At 46.8% G+C, this 15,622-nt stretch overlaps 1 protein-coding gene across 3 annotated transcripts in view; it reads right to left on the minus strand.

The window, feature by feature from the left end:
• FRMD1 (FERM domain containing 1) overlaps positions 1-15,274 on the minus strand; it is a 40,848-nt gene extending 25,574 nt beyond the window's left edge. For 2 of the 3 annotated variants that reach the window (XM_069010198.1, XM_069010196.1), the window contains exons 1-3: positions 15,179-15,274; positions 4,918-5,082; positions 82-172 (exon numbers count right to left, since the gene is read on the minus strand). In XM_069010198.1, coding sequence (XP_068866299.1) covers positions 82-172; positions 4,918-5,013 — 187 coding nt within the window. In that variant the 5' untranslated portion in view covers positions 5,014-5,082; positions 15,179-15,274. Of the gene's footprint in view, positions 1-81; positions 173-4,917; positions 5,083-9,045; positions 9,097-15,178 lie in introns of all 3 variants that reach the window. The other variant, XM_069010197.1, reaches the window with a different exon arrangement.
• Between the last annotated feature and the right edge of the window lie 348 nt (positions 15,275-15,622).

Here is a 15,622-nt window from a genome sequence, read left to right on the forward strand (position 1 = left end):
TATATATGCACACACTGTAAATACACAAGCGGGTCTGTGGATGTTTGCCAAGTCACTTGCTCATGCATTGAGTTTGCTTACTTTTAACAATGCTGAGGCCAAAGAAGTGAGGCTCTTTAATCTTCACTAAATCACAAACTTGCTGAAAGAGCTCCTGTCCAGTGGCTTTGACCTGAAAGACACAACCAATCCAACGTTACAGATGGCTCACACACCTGGGTGGAGCAACTGTTTTTTATGTAGGCCAATACATTTTTGGGTACTAAAGCAAAATACCCAAACACAACCACACCAGAGAGCATGCTTTGTTTTCAGTATTATTGCTATTATCACAATATAATGATCATTACTAATTACAGAAATGAAAATACTGCCTTCTTGCAGATTTTTTTTGAGGTTAAGAGAAAAAAACCCCACCAAACCCAGAAGTTTTCATTCAGAAGAACCAGGAACAAAGCACCCAAACACAAGACTCTGAGCAGCTCGCAGGTTAGAGATGTGGTTGCTCTGTACCCCTCACAGAAGAGCTTGTGTTCTGTCTCCTGCTGACTTCTAGTTACACAGCCATTAACATCTTCATCTTCAGCAGCTGTCACCAAGAGCCTGTAAGCCCTTGCCTGTTTCCCTGCACACTGAGACCTCCCAATACCCCTGCGTTCTGTAATGCACAGACTCTCCCAGAAGGACCATGGTTCTGGTTAACTGCATGTGCAGACCTGGATGTTACTGTGATTGGAAGATTCCCCCACTAAGTGTCCCCCCATTCCTAGCCTCATTTCCCCCTGTGCCCCTGCACCATCCCAGGAGTACTGACAGACAAACCACAGGCACAAAGGGAAACCCCTCAGCCCACAGAGGCACAGGGGAAGCAGTTCAGAGAAAGAGCAGATGGGGAGAACAGAATGGCACTGACACAGACAACCTCAGCTCAGGCCAGGGTGCAGCCAACTGCAGCTGCAAAATGGGCCAGGGCCTTGGAATTTCATTACCCCACTGCTGGACGATGCGGATTAGCAGTGCCTGGAAGGGTACAGTGCAGTGCTACCTACCGAGCAACAAAGATGACAGGGCAGAATTTGACTGCTTAACTCTCCTACAAACCAATCACCATCCTAATTTTTCAAGCTCTTTTAGTGTAGGTATGCCACACACCCCAGAAACTGGCTTGCACTCCCCTCCTTGCCCCAGGATGTACCATGTCACTAGACATGGACAATGGGAAACAGGAGGTCATTTAAGTACTCATTTTCTTCTACTTGACAAGGCACCACTAGCCAGATACTCCATACTGTTTTATCAGGAGCTTTGAAGCCTGCACTACACCAATGCAAACACGTGTAAGCTTTGAGCAGGGAGGAGGTAGTGCACAGTTCTGATAAGACCCAAACCCACATCTAGATCATATGAGTCTCCATGTGAGACTGCACCTGTCTCACACCTAAATGCAGTGTTTGCTCAGACACCAAGAACACACATTTGGAAGGTAAAGTTTGGCACAGAGCAGTCCCCTTTGCCAAAGATGCAAGCTCTGAGCACGTCCTCCTACCTGGGAAGGACTTGCTAAGAAAGATGTGACCTATCTCTAGCCATAATGATTATGGGCATACAAGAGCCACTGGCAGCACAGGACCTCCTGTAAATGCTACACAATGAGATGAATTTTCTAAGTGGCAAGCTTTCCTACCTAAGGGAAGAAAAACCTGCTTTAAGGTGCTTAATTCTAGGGAACTGAGCACTTCAAGTGACAGTTTCGTGGCATTCAGTTCTAAACAGTGATTGAAGCAGATTTCTTGCATAGCAGGTATGTGACTACCACCTTGTCCTTTCTCCTCTTGGCACTTCCCTTTTGTATCAAGTTCTACTCCCAGCCTTAAAGGCTATGCAATACCAATTACATTTGCAATTGCTGTTCCCTCCTCCTACTTTCCCCTCTGCTCAAAGCAACCAATACTTCCCTTTGCATTTTTCATCTGTGTGCTTCTCTTTGGACTTTCCTCCCTATGCATATGGTTCCTGTGCCAAGATTGATCCTAGAAATGCTATGACTCATTCCTTTCACTGATACATAGCTTTGCTCCATGTCAGGCTCAGGGCTTCTGTGCACGTGAAATTTAGTCCAAAGCGAAATCACGTGCAAGTTTACAGAAGGTAACTGCTACTCCAAGGTCATTCTGTGTACAGGTACTCATATGTATTAGTTACCTATGTCTATATTTCTTGGCACATATGCTTTGAAACATCAGCTCTCCTGTTCACAGGACAACTGAAAGACTTCAGACCTATGCTTTCCATTCACCAACACACAGGACCTCACCAGACTTCCTCCACTCCAAAAATTTCTCCCACTTTACCTTGCCCTCCTCAGGGCAGCTGGTGATCTGCAGCACCCACTAGTTCCCCTCACTGCTCTGCTTCTCCTCATGTTCACAGTTGGTCCCAAGAAGGCAGTTTTACTCCTCACTATCCCCCCAAATTCATTGTACATTCAGAAAGGTAGACATCAAAGTTAATGAAGAGATACTCAATTGTGGGGGAAGAGAATTTAAAATGGCTCCTGCTCTTCTCTCTTCAACGGCACTATTTGTGAAGGGTGTAAGACAAATCTATTTTAAAGAACAGGCTTCAAATCTATATGTGACCACATAAAACACATATAGGTAAACTCTTATCTGGAAGGGTGGAATTTATATGGGAGGGGGGAGGGAGGAATTACCTGCATAAACACTGTGCTTATCATGGGAAGGATCTATAATTTATTCTGCTGGAAAGATAACCATCCCTACCTACCTCACTGAGCTGCAAGCTTGTTTAGTATTTGCATTCCACACTGAAGAGGTTAAAAGGCTTTGGAAATCTTTAGTAGTGGCATTATTATCCTAATAAATGCACAAAAGTATCATCTGTGGTTGTGCTAATTACATTTGGGTTCTACCAACGTCACTAGAAAATTGCCTTGATGTTTCTTTAAAAAAGAAAGATCTCTGCAGCTATAAAATCTTAATTTTTGTTGCTATTTTGAATAAATGTTGTGGTAAAGTCAAAAGCCAAATGAAAAGCTGTTTCTGGTGACTTGCCCAGCTGTAACAGGCCATGTTTCACTCTCTATGCAATTAGGACACAACTGTGTGTTGAGGTCTCATGTTTTGGCCCAGGCAGCTATTCCCTTTCGCACGCAGGCATCTCCAAGTACATACTTTCCCAACATCCCAGACACAAAAGAAAGGGGCATCAGAAATGACAAGGGTGAATGTCTTTAAAAGGAATACAAAGGGGTGTTGTGGAGGATTCCTCTGCAGCACAACATGGTGATGCACAAGGCACCCCAGCTAATTTGGAAGGGCAGCAGGCTGGGACAGGACAGGGGAACAGGAGGGGACACACCACTTTTCCTCTGTCCCTGTCAGGGGTCACTGAAAAAGACCATTTCTTATGCTTATTAAATATTTTGGAGGTTTTATAAAGAGATGCAGATGTAGCATTTAGAAATCTGGTTTAGTGGTGGACTTGGCAGTGTCATGTTTATGGCCGGACTCGATCTTTCTCACCCCAAATTAATTTTACGATAAACTGCAGGTTTTTGCGATATACCGGAGCATGAACCATTGGTGAAGGAACAGCTGTGTGCTCTGCTCAGGCACAGGCAGCGAGGAGCAGTGACAGCCCTGCTGGTGCACTGCCCTCCTGCATGCCAGCCTGCACCTTCCCCATGGCCGGCAGCTCCACTATATCCCATCTTTAGCCTCCCTGATAAGAGCTATAAGAAGGTGAGATTTAGGGTCAGCTGCAACAGACCATTACCCAGGCCTGTACACCTGCTGCCAAGATCTTAATTAAGTCATCGTTTTCTGCCTTGCACAAAAGCCAGCAGATTGCAAAAGCCTTCTGGGGCAGTGGATGGGCTGGGTTTGAACCAGTAACCTAGAAGCAGAGCGTCCCAGATTTTGCTGTTAAAGCTTTATTCCATCCAGCCCTTGGGGCTGTTTTAGTTAAGGACACTACACTTACACACAGCAGGTAGGAAAATTCCGGCATGGATTTTGAAGATTAGCACGCATAGTTTCAAAAGCCACCATTTCAATCAAGTACTTAAAATAACAGTTCACCTCAACTGTCTTCTCCCCCTCCTCATCCCAAAGCGGGGGAAAAAAAACCTACCCAAAACAAAGCCAGATCTCCCCAGCCCACACATGAGTGCACGCACACGCTCACAAGAGAGCACTTATCTTTGAGACTTGCTTGTCCTCTGAACGCCAAGTGCCTCTTGTCAGCTCAGTTTCTCACAAGTTCAAGGAGCAGCCGGCGCTGCACAAAGAGGCACCGTGCTGTGCAGACACCGTGCCACCCTGGGCTGCCAGCTGAGCCGGCCCTTCTGTCACTCGTGCACACTTTGAGGCATTCAAGGCAGCAATTGAAGAAATGAAGCGACTTACCTCGATTTTTTTTATGTGTACAAGTATTCAAGAGGAGGGAAAAACCCCACCCTCAATGGCTGTTTGCCTTAGACTCTTTGAAGGGATCTGCAGGCTATCAAAACCAGGGATAGCTGGATTCTTTACAAGAGTAAACGGTCATGTGTTGGGTACACTTGCTAAGTACTCAAGGCATTTCAGGTTCAATTTTTTAAAAATTGCTGGATTATTATGAGCAGCAAAACCACTCAGAGTTAATAAAAAGTAAATAACAACAGAAAAAGAGCAGAGGAGACCCCCATCCTACAACACAGCCATGACTTTTAATGAACTCTGTGAATGAGTTGAAGCTGCCCAATTAGAAAATGGAGCACCAATTACCCTAAGCTGGCTAATAGCCTTTCGGTCAGCAGACCAGCACCAGGCTTTTGGGAGAACAATGGGAACTAACAAAACTGAACTGTGGCTTCGATGCAGCGACCTCCCGGCCCCTCTCCCGGCCACTCACCCCGACGGCCAGGCTGAGCTGCTCACGGGTGGGCAGGAAGACGCAGACGCTCCGGACCTCTGGCTGCATCCTGCCTGCCAGCAGTGCCCTGCTCATGGTGGGCAGCTCCACAGGGGCTGGGGTCTCCTCTCCAGATGGGTGTCAGGCTCCCTTCATCCCATGTACCTGTTGAAAAGGCGAGAGCATCAGTGCCGTGCTTCTGTTGGCACTGGGAGCAGCTCACAGCATGCATGTGATGAGATGTTTAAAAACAAAACCCAACAGTCATCCATTTTCCAGGGACAGTCAGTGTTTCCACCAGCATCACAGCACAAACCAGGCAGCGTCAAGCTTTTAAACAGCTTGAAAGTCCCAGGAGAGTGCCATAAAGCAATGAAGGCTCCCTGGAATAACAAACCAGACTCAAGGTTTCCAGACTCATGTAAGTGATAAGGCAGGTGGCACCTTGGGCCACTGCCTGAAAACACCCATGACACAGGGGAGTGCCCCATCCTTTAGCCAGGGACCTCACTCTCTCCCAAGGCAGAGATTTCAATAGGCTGTCAGCAGGCACATGTCAGTGCAGAGAACTTCATCTATGCTGTCCTCCCTCTCACTCCATCCCTACTCCCTGGGAAACCACTGCCTGAAATCCTCTACACCTCAACTCAAAGGAGGACGTGGAACACAACACTCACAAGGCTGAGCCGCTGTATAACACCTTTTGTGAGGTAAGCACTGCCAACCTCCTCTCAAGGACTGAGCCTAGGCTGCACTAGCAACTTACAGGTGAAGTTCAAATATTAACAGAAATAAGAGATGAGTTTTCTTTGCAGCCAAACACACAGTAGCCAACATCATCTTCACTCTACAGCTAGGGTAGACAGTTTCCTCAGCAACTTGTTCCAGTTTGTGTACGGTCCTCTCCTCTCCAATGCTCTCAGTATTCCTCTCAAGGAAGTGTCCTGTGGCACCTGATGAATCCTTCAGGAAGGAGAGAGGCTCCTCGAGGGTGGGTTAGGTATCAATGCCTGCAGAGACCCGAACAAGCAAGATACCAACCACGGGGTCCACTCCATCCCCATACAAGATTTGATGCAAGTCAACCCCCAGCTACCCTGAGCAAAGGGGCTGATTCCCTTTCACCAGCAACACCAGGGTACTCACCACCAGCAAAGCAACAGAGGTGCTGCTGGCTGATGCCTGCCCCCAGAGTCCCCACACACCCCAGCACAGCGGCAGACCCCAGCAAAGGCAGCCCCACGGACTGGCTCTGGCAGTGCCACCCTCTCCCACCACCCACAGCCCAGCCCACTTTCAGGGGACAGGCTGTGAAGGGAGCTTTTCCTTCACCCTCCACAATGGATAAAAGATGAGGCATCATCAGCAGGGAAGCAGGCCATGTTATGCTAACACACGTACACATACGTGCATGTACATGTGTGCATGTGATTACAGGTAAGTTTAAGACGCATTTTTTGTTTAAAGTCCTGTTTGTCCTGGTTCAGGAGAAAATGATGTCAGAATCAGATTCTTGTGTGGGAAATGGGAAAAGCAAACCATCATATAGAGTATAGCAAGTGAAATTTAGATTTATCCCTCTCCCTTCAACTCTGTACTCAAGTTATCAATTATTTTTTAAACTATTTTTTTAAGCAAATACAAGATAGATCCAGGAGTGTCCTTTTGCAAATATAGAAGCTGTTCCATGCACCTCCTTCCCTGAACCATCATTTACAATTCTTCTTAATAAAGCAATTTTTGATTCAAATTAGGTAGAGAATTCCTTATAAGATAGAAGTACACAAAAATGCAGACAAGGAGGTTATTAAAGTCTTTTTTTCAGAACAAGTATTTAGTTTAACAAGACCTAGGAGTTTTAAAAAGATTGCTCTAAATTAAAAGCAAGTGAGAAAAACACATTTGACTTTCTGGACAGGTGAAAGCTGCTATTAACTGAAATATTAAGAGGAAAATTCTGATTTATCTTCTCTTATTGATATAATTATTCTGACATGCTCTCTTAGGCTCTGGACTACACACTATTAACAGCTGTATATAAATTACAGATGTCTGCAGAATGACTTGAGGGCAACAGGTCACCACTATTACTGCCAGCTGATGTAATTCGTGCCATAAACTTTATCAGCAGCATAAAGACCTCGGAGTATGAACTTTTCAACATAAGGAGGTTTATCTTAATTATCAAACGGCTGCACTGGCCAGTACACGTTCTCTCTCACAAGGGGATACCACAGCCAGTGAAGATGTCCATGGGGCTCAAAACAGAACTGAAAACAGGACAAAAAAGTGACCAAAAAAAAAAAACCAAACACATGCACACAGATTCCTTTGGACAGCTGAAGAAACTGACTCCCCCTTCCCCACAGGCTCTATAACAAAAAGCTTCAGGAAAGTTTTTTTCCCACACCTGCTTTTTCCATTTGAATTTTTAAGAGAGCAGCTGTGGACCTCCAGAACACAGAAGTGAGAAAGGCAGGAGAGAAGGTGTTTTTCTCCTTATGATTCAAAATAAATGAGCTTGTGGACCCTCCCAAGACAGGTAAGGGGTTAAAGAAAAAATGTCCTTAGTCTGAATGGGGAGGTCAAACACAAGCCCAGCTCAACCTTCTCTTCTTCAGAGGTATGCTAGGATGTGATAAAACATCATGAATCATTAACTTGCTAGCAATGCATATTTACACCTTTTTTTAAAAAAGTTGTGAGTCAAGAGTAACTGCCCAATGAAAACAAGTGACCAGAAGGAATGCTCTTACTTAAACATACACAATTTCAGACTGCCCATATGCCATCCTTTTGTTTACCATAGATTCCAACCTCTTAACCTCAATTAAACCATAAAAGCTCCAGCAAATGCACTGCAGATGAATTAATAAAAGCTGAAGTCAATAATCAGCCTCTGGGACATCCTACAGGTTGTTTGTTTTTATTGTGTTGCTTTTTTAAACTAACATCACTTCTTGTTTTAGCCCCTGCAAAAGGGCATTTTGAGATATAATTGCTTGGTCAAAGGCCCAGCAAGTCTATCAATTAAAACAGTCAAAGCTACTATTTATTTGTATTCTTCTGGTATCAGACAGGAGGCTTATTAGTGCTCAGAGTGGTGGCACAGCTTATTTAGGAGTGTTTATTTTACCTAAACACACATGCAGAGGGTCTTTGGAAAACATGCCTGTCATTAACTTCAAGCCTTCTCTCACTCAGCAGCTTAAATATGGTCATAAAAACTCAATTAAATCTTCCCCTCCTCTCTCCACAGAGCCTCAAGTTGCCTCCCAGCAGAGGGCCAGAATCTCAGCACTTGCTGGGTCAAAGCAGGAATGGATGAGGTTTGCACCAGCAAGGCAGATAAGAGCAGCAGAGCCCTCCACAGGAGGAAGAAGAGGAGTTGAATGAGAAGGAAGGACCCTGTTTGCTTCAGGTATCAGCAGGATGGCTCACTAAAATACCTCACACCCCCCATATACCCAACAACACAACGATGTCCTGCCACCACTGAATTTGGGGCCATGCCACCGCCAGCCCGTCTGGAAGAAGGTCTCATCCAGGCAGCATGTGGGTTCATATAATGCATGCCACTGTATTTTACACACTAGTTCATAGCACCACAGCGAATTGGGTCCTAATTCTCATTACAGCCTCTAGGTACAGCCACAACCACATCTCAAGGGAATAAAGGGAATAGATGAACGAGCCATAACTTACCAACTCAGAGTAGCAAAGCAGAACAAAGTTCTCATCAATCAAGAAAAAAGCACAAACACCTGAAAACAGGCTTTTTAAGGTTTATTACAGTAAAACATCTGCCTTTGCTAGAGCTGATATAGAATGAGCACTGAGCATCTTCCTGATGAAACCTTACCACAGTGGCCCTACGGCCTCTCAGAAAAAATTGTCCAGAAACATTAAGACTCTTCTTAATATTTTCCAGACATCATCCAGAGATGTCTTAGGCTTCTAAGAACACCAGACTCTTAGGCTGCAGTTTCACAAACAGCTTAAGCAGCTTTAATTAAGGCAGTCCTGCAGCAAGACAGACAGGCAACTGCCTGGAAACAAATCTGCCCACACTTGGGCTGCCTTGTACTCATGATGAAACACAGTCGTAAAACTGAAAACTCCCCTCACCTTCCAGGTATTTTGTCCCCTCAGATGCACACTGTAGGGCACCAGTACTATCTGCAAAAGAGAGTAATAAAGAGCCTGAGCAAGTAAAAGCTGTCATGATAGCATGCAAAAGCCTTTCTCAGCAATTTACAAAAAACTCCACCCACCTCCTTTGACTAACCCCTGTGATGATGAAAATTTCTCTGAGAAGATGCATCAACCAGGAAGGAGCAGAAACAAAGTTACTTGTCAGGGCAGAAAACAAGACTGAAGCTAAATAGTTTTAAGTCATGGCTGTAAGATGATGTCAAATGTGCCACCTGTGACCAGCAGTCACGACAACTAGGTCACATCCTGCAGCAAATTCCCAGAAGCACATTGACTTTTCAAATGTGTCTACCTCAGCACCATTCCAGGACTAGCTCAACACAACCAAGGGCAAAGATGCCACAAGGAACTAAGGTACCAAATTTGGTATCCACACACTGCTTTTGGGGTAAAATACACACCTGTCTTCGAAAACTGAGCACTACTTAGTAGGAAACCCCTATTCAAAGCCGTTGAACAAGGAATACCAAAACACCTCCCAGTCACTTGGGTGATCTGAAGAACTGGATTCCAGAACCAGTGCAGCTTGGCTGTGGACAGGTGCAACACTGACAGCAGAGACAACTGGCTTCAGCCTACAGAAGTGGTAGATACAACTGCAGCAGGCCTTCTGCATCTGGTCAGGTCTGACCACAGTCCTCTCACAGGGGAGGCATGTGGGCCTGGCTCCCACCTTTCCTTTAGGATTTTCAAGAGGTGCAATGTGAGATGCCTTCAAAAACTCCAAGGCTGTGAACCCAAGCAGATGTGACAAATGGGGAAATCACTGAGCATTGGTCTTAGATACCAACATCCTTTTTTCTTTTTGTACAAGCAGCACTCCTTGGTGACACTGAGCTTTAACAATAGCAAGGAAAATGCTTTCTCACTAGTCTTCATTGCAGGATTAGATGCAGCTCTTAGTTAGGCATGACTGCTCACACCCCCCACCTTTGTGCTACAAAGTCTTCCTGCCCCACATCAAGCAGCACAAGCAAGCTCTAGAACAGGAAACGTGCTCTAGTGCTTGTAACTCTTCTGGTCTGCACCCCCCAAAACGTGGCTGCTGTGCTTAGGAAGAAGGGATCTCCCAAAATTCTGTGGACACCCATCCCCAACCTGGGACCATGCTGCTATGCTACTCTGTCTGTAGGCTGCCCTAGCCCTTAAACTCAAAGATAGGCACAGCTCTCCTAACCCAGGGATGGTGGCATTCTCTTGCAGCCAAATAAAAGTGACTCATGTTTTTGGGTGCACTACCTAGTCCTCAAGGAGAGGAAAAAATGCTTAACAAAGGACAGAGCACCAAAGGAGTTGCTCCTGCAGCTCATGGAAGCACAAGGGCAGGGCAGTGGTTGCAGGACCATGCAGGGTAGCTGCCATGCTTCCATCCACCTCTCCCATGGGATGAAAAAAACTCCCCAGAAATTTGCTCCCTTTGAGGACAGCACAACATGAAGCACTTTATGAACTTAATATTCACCTGAAACCAAAACTGAGTGCAGGAGCTCTTTGAAAGAAATAGACAATGAGTATTAAAGGCTTCAGGCAAAAAGGGACAAATTAGGATCTCACAGGGATTATGCTTTTCCATCTCTTCCAAATGATGGAAAGTGGCTTTGAATTTTTGTACACAAAAACATGCAGACTTTTAAAATACATTATTTTATCAGAAGCACATACAAAACTTAGTAATGTACATGTTTTAGAGAACACCCAAACAATAAAGTCTGCATCTAGAGCGTGCAATTCCTTTCCAGCATGCTTTTTACCTGGGAAATCAAACAGTCTTGTTGTGGCAAGATCAATGGATCAACTGATCCTTCCTTTTCACTGACTGGTAAAAGTAGTAGTATGTAGCCTATTGCATCCCTCTACCAAGATGTAGTTTCTCATTGCAACGAATTTCTTTACTCCTGCATAATCTACTAATAGACTTGTTTATTCAATACCAATCACTTTGAAGTATTCCTCATACTTCATAAATCAAGCACATAATTAAAGACTAAGTGGCAATTTAAGGTATCAATTGGCCTAGGCAACTGAAGAAGCAAAAGAAAAAACCAGCAAAACATGGGATTGGGCATGAGCCAGCCTCAGTATCCATTATGCCTCACAAAGAGCAGCTGCAAAGGAAGCCTGCTCAGAAATGCCAAGCTCCATTTTCTCAGCTGGATCCCCAAGACACATCACATGACATCTTGCAAATGTTAAGAGAAGTGAATTTCTGGAATAGCCATTCAGCAACAGCAACCTTGCCACCCCTCAAACACACACACATGTCTCTTTTCAGATGGACCCTTAGGAAATCTCATTTATGGGCATACATACACACAGCCAGAAGAGCAGTGAAGACAATGCTGGTCCAGTACCTCAGTGTGAAGAACAACAACAGAAATACTTCAATTTAGCACTCCAGTGCCTGGCAATTCTGCCAGGTAGTGCCATCTTTAGTAAAGACCATTTGTCTTTTCTATCTATGGGAAACAGGAGAGGCAAAGTACAGGCAGCAATTTCTTTGCAATAAGGGAAAGTGAGGCTTCCTTCACAGCCATTGCAACTGTCAGGAAACTTAGGAAGAGCAGGGAGGGCAGCAGAAAGACCTGGTTTCTCCACTGGCAAAAGAGAAGCACCTTCCTACGTACAGATTGCAAATGCACGACACCTCCTGACCCAGAAGCCTATCAGTTAATTCTCCAACTGGAAACATATTCCATTTTTAGTCTACCAAGGCTATAAACAGGATTTCTCCCAAGGGGATCTATTATACTCTTGCCTCAAGCACAACAGATGAGAGATACTCTTCTACAAGCCTGTCTTTGCACAAGTTGTTTTACAGGGATAGTATTTTTCACTTGAGCTAGGCTGGACTGATTTGGTATGTATCCCTAAGACTCCAGAAGTACTTTGCAGAGCTGTCCAAAAATTTTCTTCATTTCTATTCTCACCAAGATCTTTTAACAGTTATAGAAGCAGCAGACTACAAAGTCTTTATTCAATAAATAAAGAGCAAAGCATAATTGAAATCTCACAAGCAATACCTTGAGTAGAAGGACAAATAAGGAAACAGGCTTTTTTTAAACAATGTAACAAATTCTTCTGAGTAGGAATAGCTTTGCTGCCAGCAATAACCAGGTAAAAAAAATTAAATTGGCTTGCTTCCCCTGAGGAAGGGGAAAGTCCACTGCTGATCTCATTGCATCTGAATCACTATCTAAATATTCAGACCAACTAGGCACCTTCACATCAGTTTGCTTCTAACTCTTTCCCCCTCAAGTGTGCAGCTAGTCTTGAACATATTCCGAGCAGAGAGGATTGCTGATTTATGTGAAGTGGACAAAAAGAATAGATAAAACTGCACCTGGAACATAGCTTGCCCCTTTACAAGTGTGAAAATGCCAATCTGCCAATACCTTGATAAAATTAACACAAACAGCAGGGTCTTTATGATTAGATGCAGTTTCAGAGACTGCACACAGCACTGTCAGACATCAACTTCAGCAAGGCAATGGGGAAATGGGAAGACATAGACAAAAACAGAAAGAGAACAAAAAAAAAACCCCAGCCTTACAGAGTGCTGCATTTTTGAAGAGATGCAGAATTGTGCAAAAGGAGGAAATAGGGGGAAAAAAAGAAAAAGCAAGCATAAGAAATTGTTAAAGAACAAGCAAATCATCTTCTCCTACAATTCTCCAGGGAGCAGCTCCTCCTTGTCAGAGGATTTTGTTTGGGCCAAGCCCACCGTTTGTCCGTGCTCAGTTACTAACCACGCACTACGAATTAAGGTACCACTGCTTATCACCACTAAGATAATCGAGCAGCAGCGCAGGAACACGGGACTTTCTGCAAGAAAAGAAGTGTAACCCTGGAGCACAGTAAGCATGCAAGTCATTTACATTATCCCACATTGGAGGAACAGTGGGGCAACGACTTTACTACAAAAGTCAACTGATAGAGAGCTAATCACTGGATTCATATGCTTTTTACCTGCAGTGTTGGGAACAGAAAAGTGCTGCAGCTTTAAAGTGCTATCAGCTTTCATTAAAAAAAAAAAAACAAACAAACAAAAAATACCCCGACAAATTCACCCATAAAAAACCTAAATGACATGGCCCTCACCTACTGTCTAAAAACTTCTATCAAAAAAAAATACTTACAAGAGAAAACCACATGTGTATCCAAATATTTTTGGTGTCACAGGTGTTTATATAATTTTATCAAGTTTGTTTAAAAATCCAGCTAACAACAACAAAAATTCTAAGAGGAAAACAAACTGTCCAAAAAGCACAGATAGTATTTTTTTGGTAAACCACTGCAAAGATTCACTACAACTCATGTTCTTCAATAGCATTGTGCAGACTTATTTTTGTCTTTTTTTGTTTCCTCCCCTCTTTTCTTCCTTAAGGTGATCTCTACAAGAGGAACACAACCCCTGCCTGCCTTTTGGATTCCATTTTTTTCTGATATGGCACTTGTCATCTGAAGCCAAAACAGAGGCTACTTCACAGACTCCCATCATCACCAGTGCTGAAACCAGAACACTTTGATTAAGAGTGTTTAATTGTACAACAATTACATGGGAGGGATAAACAACAGTGAAGTGAAGGCATTCTGTTGTCATTCCAAGTTTTCCAGGAACAAGATAAAAATTAAAAAAGCTAAACAAATTAATGGGTCACCAATGTCTAAACAGTTGTGGTTTCTTGGTTTGGGTTTTTAAAAACATTTCTGAAATATTTATTGCCAGGGCCCAGGCATCACAGCAGTACTCTGAAGAAGGGACAAGGTTCAGACAGTGTGCTAGTTTTCTGGTGTGGTGGAAAAACACAGATGTGCATTTTAAATGCCACAGGGGAGTTAACCTGAGAGCCTGTCACTGCCGAACAGCAGGAGAAACATCTCTCGATGCAGACGATGACGACTTCTCAGCACAGGAAACCCAAAGCCTTTCTCTGTAAATCGTTACCAAAAAAAGAATTCCAAGAGGTGGAGAAACAACGAGGTATGGAGACTTTTTCCTTTCTGACGCCCACCCCTTCTCCCGCGCACACACCTGCTGGGACACTCTCCTCCTTCCCCGTCCCGCCCCGTACGGGTGCATCCAAGTCCCTCACGGCTGTCAGACCACCCAGACCAGCCCCACGAGATGCCTCCAGCCCCTCGCCCCCGAGGCTGCCCCACGGAGGAGGCCGCCCAGGTGCTGCACCACAGCGGGGGGGGGGGGAGGGGGGTGACCCGCGGGGCCGTGTCCCCGTCACTCTCCCTCGGCACCTGCGAGGCAGGTGGCAGCCAACCGAGCACCAGCTGGGACGCGTCCCACACTCGTGCCACCGTACGGCCCCACGGGAGCTCTCTGGGACACGGCCAGCTGCCTCGGGTGTCTCCCGTCGCGCAGCCGGTGTATTGCTGATCCCGCCCCAGCATCATCCCATCATCCAGCACCGGCGAGACCCACCGGCAGCGCCCGGTCCACGACACCGAGGGACAGATAAGTTACCACGACTCCAGGCTGCTCCAGAGCCCCGCTCGCTCCTGTCCCCAGCCTGTGCCTGCCCGCTCCCGCTGCCTCCGTCCGGGAGGAGCAGCAGCCACGAGTGCCCAGGGACACCCGTGGCGGTGGCTCTGACGGGAAAACCCCTTGATAGCGTGACACAGCCGGAGATCGCTCCGGCCGAAGCTCGCACCGCCCATCCAGCCACAAAGTTGTAAATATACTTTCACAGCGGCTGCCGCGCGGTGGGACCGACCGCCGCAGCACGGAGCCTCTCCCGGCTCAGCGGGCAGCGCACCCCCGTCCCAGCGCCCTCGCCCCGCGGGTCTCTCCGCTCGCAGCGCCGTCCGCAGCAGCACCGCGCCCAGGGGCTCCGCCGGCACCGCTCCCCACGGCCACGGCCGCTCCCGCCCCGCACCCGGGACCCGTCCCCCTCGTCTTTGTCCCCCGGCAGCTCAGCGGGACCGCGCCCGCCCCCCTCTCCCCCCCCACCGCTGCTGCGGGGGTCCCGGGAGGACGCGGGAGCCCTGGGACACCCCCTCGCCGCTGTCCCGACAGCGGAGCCCGCGGACTCACCGCGGGGTGACCCCGGCCGCGGAGCTTCGCCGCCCTCTCCGGTGCAGCATCCAGCGCCCACCGAGGCAGCGGGACAGGCAGCGGGCGCACGCCGGAGCCCTGGAGGAGGACCGGCGGTGGGGCGGGGCCAGGCGGGGCGGCACACGGGGAGGGGGAGCGGCGGGGCGGCACACGGGGAGGGGGAGCGGCGGGGCGGGACGGACGGGCGGCGTGGGCCGGGGAGGCTGCGGGGGCCGCCGCGCTGCGGGCCGTGGCGAGGGGTTGCTGGGGGGCAGCGGGGCGATTTCGTTCTCGAGGGTACTCAGTGCACCGTACTGGCAGCAATGAAGTTTGCGTAGCGGAAACTGCAATTAAGAATGACCACAGCAAGTCACTGTAGCTCGGTCCGGGTGGCTGGGCGGCGCTGTCAGGGGGAGACGGCACAAATCGTAAAGAGGTGCCGTG

This window comes from Aphelocoma coerulescens, chromosome 3 (assembly GCF_041296385.1).
Source record: "Aphelocoma coerulescens isolate FSJ_1873_10779 chromosome 3, UR_Acoe_1.0, whole genome shotgun sequence".
Classification (NCBI taxonomy): domain Eukaryota; kingdom Metazoa; phylum Chordata; class Aves; order Passeriformes; family Corvidae; genus Aphelocoma; species Aphelocoma coerulescens.